The sequence below is a fragment of the Phaethon lepturus genome, unplaced genomic scaffold, assembly GCF_000687285.1.
Source record: "Phaethon lepturus isolate BGI_N335 unplaced genomic scaffold, ASM68728v1 scaffold31611, whole genome shotgun sequence".
NCBI classification, from domain to species: domain Eukaryota; kingdom Metazoa; phylum Chordata; class Aves; order Phaethontiformes; family Phaethontidae; genus Phaethon; species Phaethon lepturus.
In genome coordinates, this window is record NW_010520314.1 from 8,045 (window position 1) to 9,554 (window position 1,510).

At 52.8% G+C, this 1,510-nt stretch overlaps 1 protein-coding gene across 1 annotated transcript in view; it reads right to left on the reverse strand.

Moving 5' to 3' along the window:
• Positions 1–724, reverse strand: part of SIK3 (SIK family kinase 3) — a gene marked incomplete at both ends in the record, with an annotated part of 8,065 nt that extends 7,341 nt beyond the window's left edge. The window contains one exon of the mRNA XM_010297356.1: positions 596–724. Coding sequence (XP_010295658.1) covers positions 596–724 — 129 coding nt within the window. The remainder of the gene's footprint in view (positions 1–595) is intronic.
• Positions 725–1,510: the final 786 nt, after the last annotated feature.

Genomic DNA, 1,510 nt, shown 5'->3' on the forward strand with positions numbered 1-1,510 from the left:
CCCGAGGCAGCTCCGCGCCACGAGGCTCCGGCCAACCCGCCTGCCCAGACCCAACGCTGCCGCCGGGACGGCGCCAAGCTATGCCACCCTTCCCTCCCACTCATCCCGCTCGGCCGGCGGAGCTCGGGGAGCGCCGCGAGGAGGCGAGGCAGGACAGCAGGTAACCGAGCCAGCGCCGAAAGGCAGGGCTGCAGGGCAAAGCAGGCTTTGCGCGGCACAGCTAGTGCCACGGGGGGAGACCGTCCCGAGCCCCTGCGCTAACGCGCTCTCTGCAAAAACCTCGTAGAGCAAAACGTGAAGTTCCCTCTTTCAGCTCTGCCAGATCAAGCCCTACCGCCGTAAGTCCTCTGCCATTCAACAGCGGTGAAGCGAACCACAGTTTTGGGGAACCAATATTTTTGGCACCGTGCCTCCCAATAAAGAAAACATGTGACATAGTAGCCAGCATGAAATTTTACAAGCCCTTCTTCGAAAAACATTTTTTGCCGTATGGGGGGCTTTTCTCCGAGACTCGTGCTAAGTACTCGGGAAGCAAAGCCAAACAAACAGAGCAGAAATCAGACCCAAGTAAGAAAGAAAGAGCTTCATGGCATACCCAAATGTCAACCTTTGGCCCATCGTACTCCTTTCCTTCAAAGAGCTCTGGAGCAGCATAGGGAGGGCTCCCACACCAGGTTTTAAGCAGCTGACCAGGCGTGAAGATATTACTGAACCCAAAATCTGAAAGAACAAAGAGAATTAGAGGAATTATGAATGATTAGAGGAATAAGATCCACTCCCACCAACCTAAACAACTGGCAAGCAAGTAATCTGCCGGGTCTAGTCAAGTCACGTACGATCCCGTAACGGCTAACCGAGACACGGGCATGGGAGAAACAGGAGCGCAGAAGAGGCAAGAAGACCGAGAGCAACGCTGAGACCACCTGGAGAGCGCGCACCTCCTCTCCATACCGAGACGAAAGATGACCAAGTATTAACAGTGGCCTGTCTGCTTCATACGGTGTAACACACACCCCACAAACAAGCTGCTGCAAAATACCACGACCTAGGCCTGCTTCACGTACTACAACCATACCGCTTTTGCCGAGCAGGACACAAAAGACCTTTCCAAAAGTTTGCTGTTCACTTTTCACCCACACGATTTCCATGCTGGAGTCAATACACCAGCAGTCAGAGCAAGCAGGGTTGCTGCAGGTCAGGTAGATGGTTCGGAATGAGGCTTCCACCTCATATCCAAGCAACCCCGCCTAAATCTCGCCTGTTGACCTCCATCCTTCTGCTTCTCCGATGTCAAGTTTCACAACTTCGTTGGGGCCAGGGCAGCCGCCAGCAACAAGGACAGAAGGCAAGCAAAGGGAAAAAGAAGGGAAAGCTTGATTTTCCAGCGAACGCTACATGAGCTGGAAACTTTGGTTATGGTGGGCAGCTCTACAAACCAAGCAAACCATCCACCAACAGCAAATAAGAAATCCTGAAAGAGTAATTAAAAGAAAGGTCTCAACCTTACAGC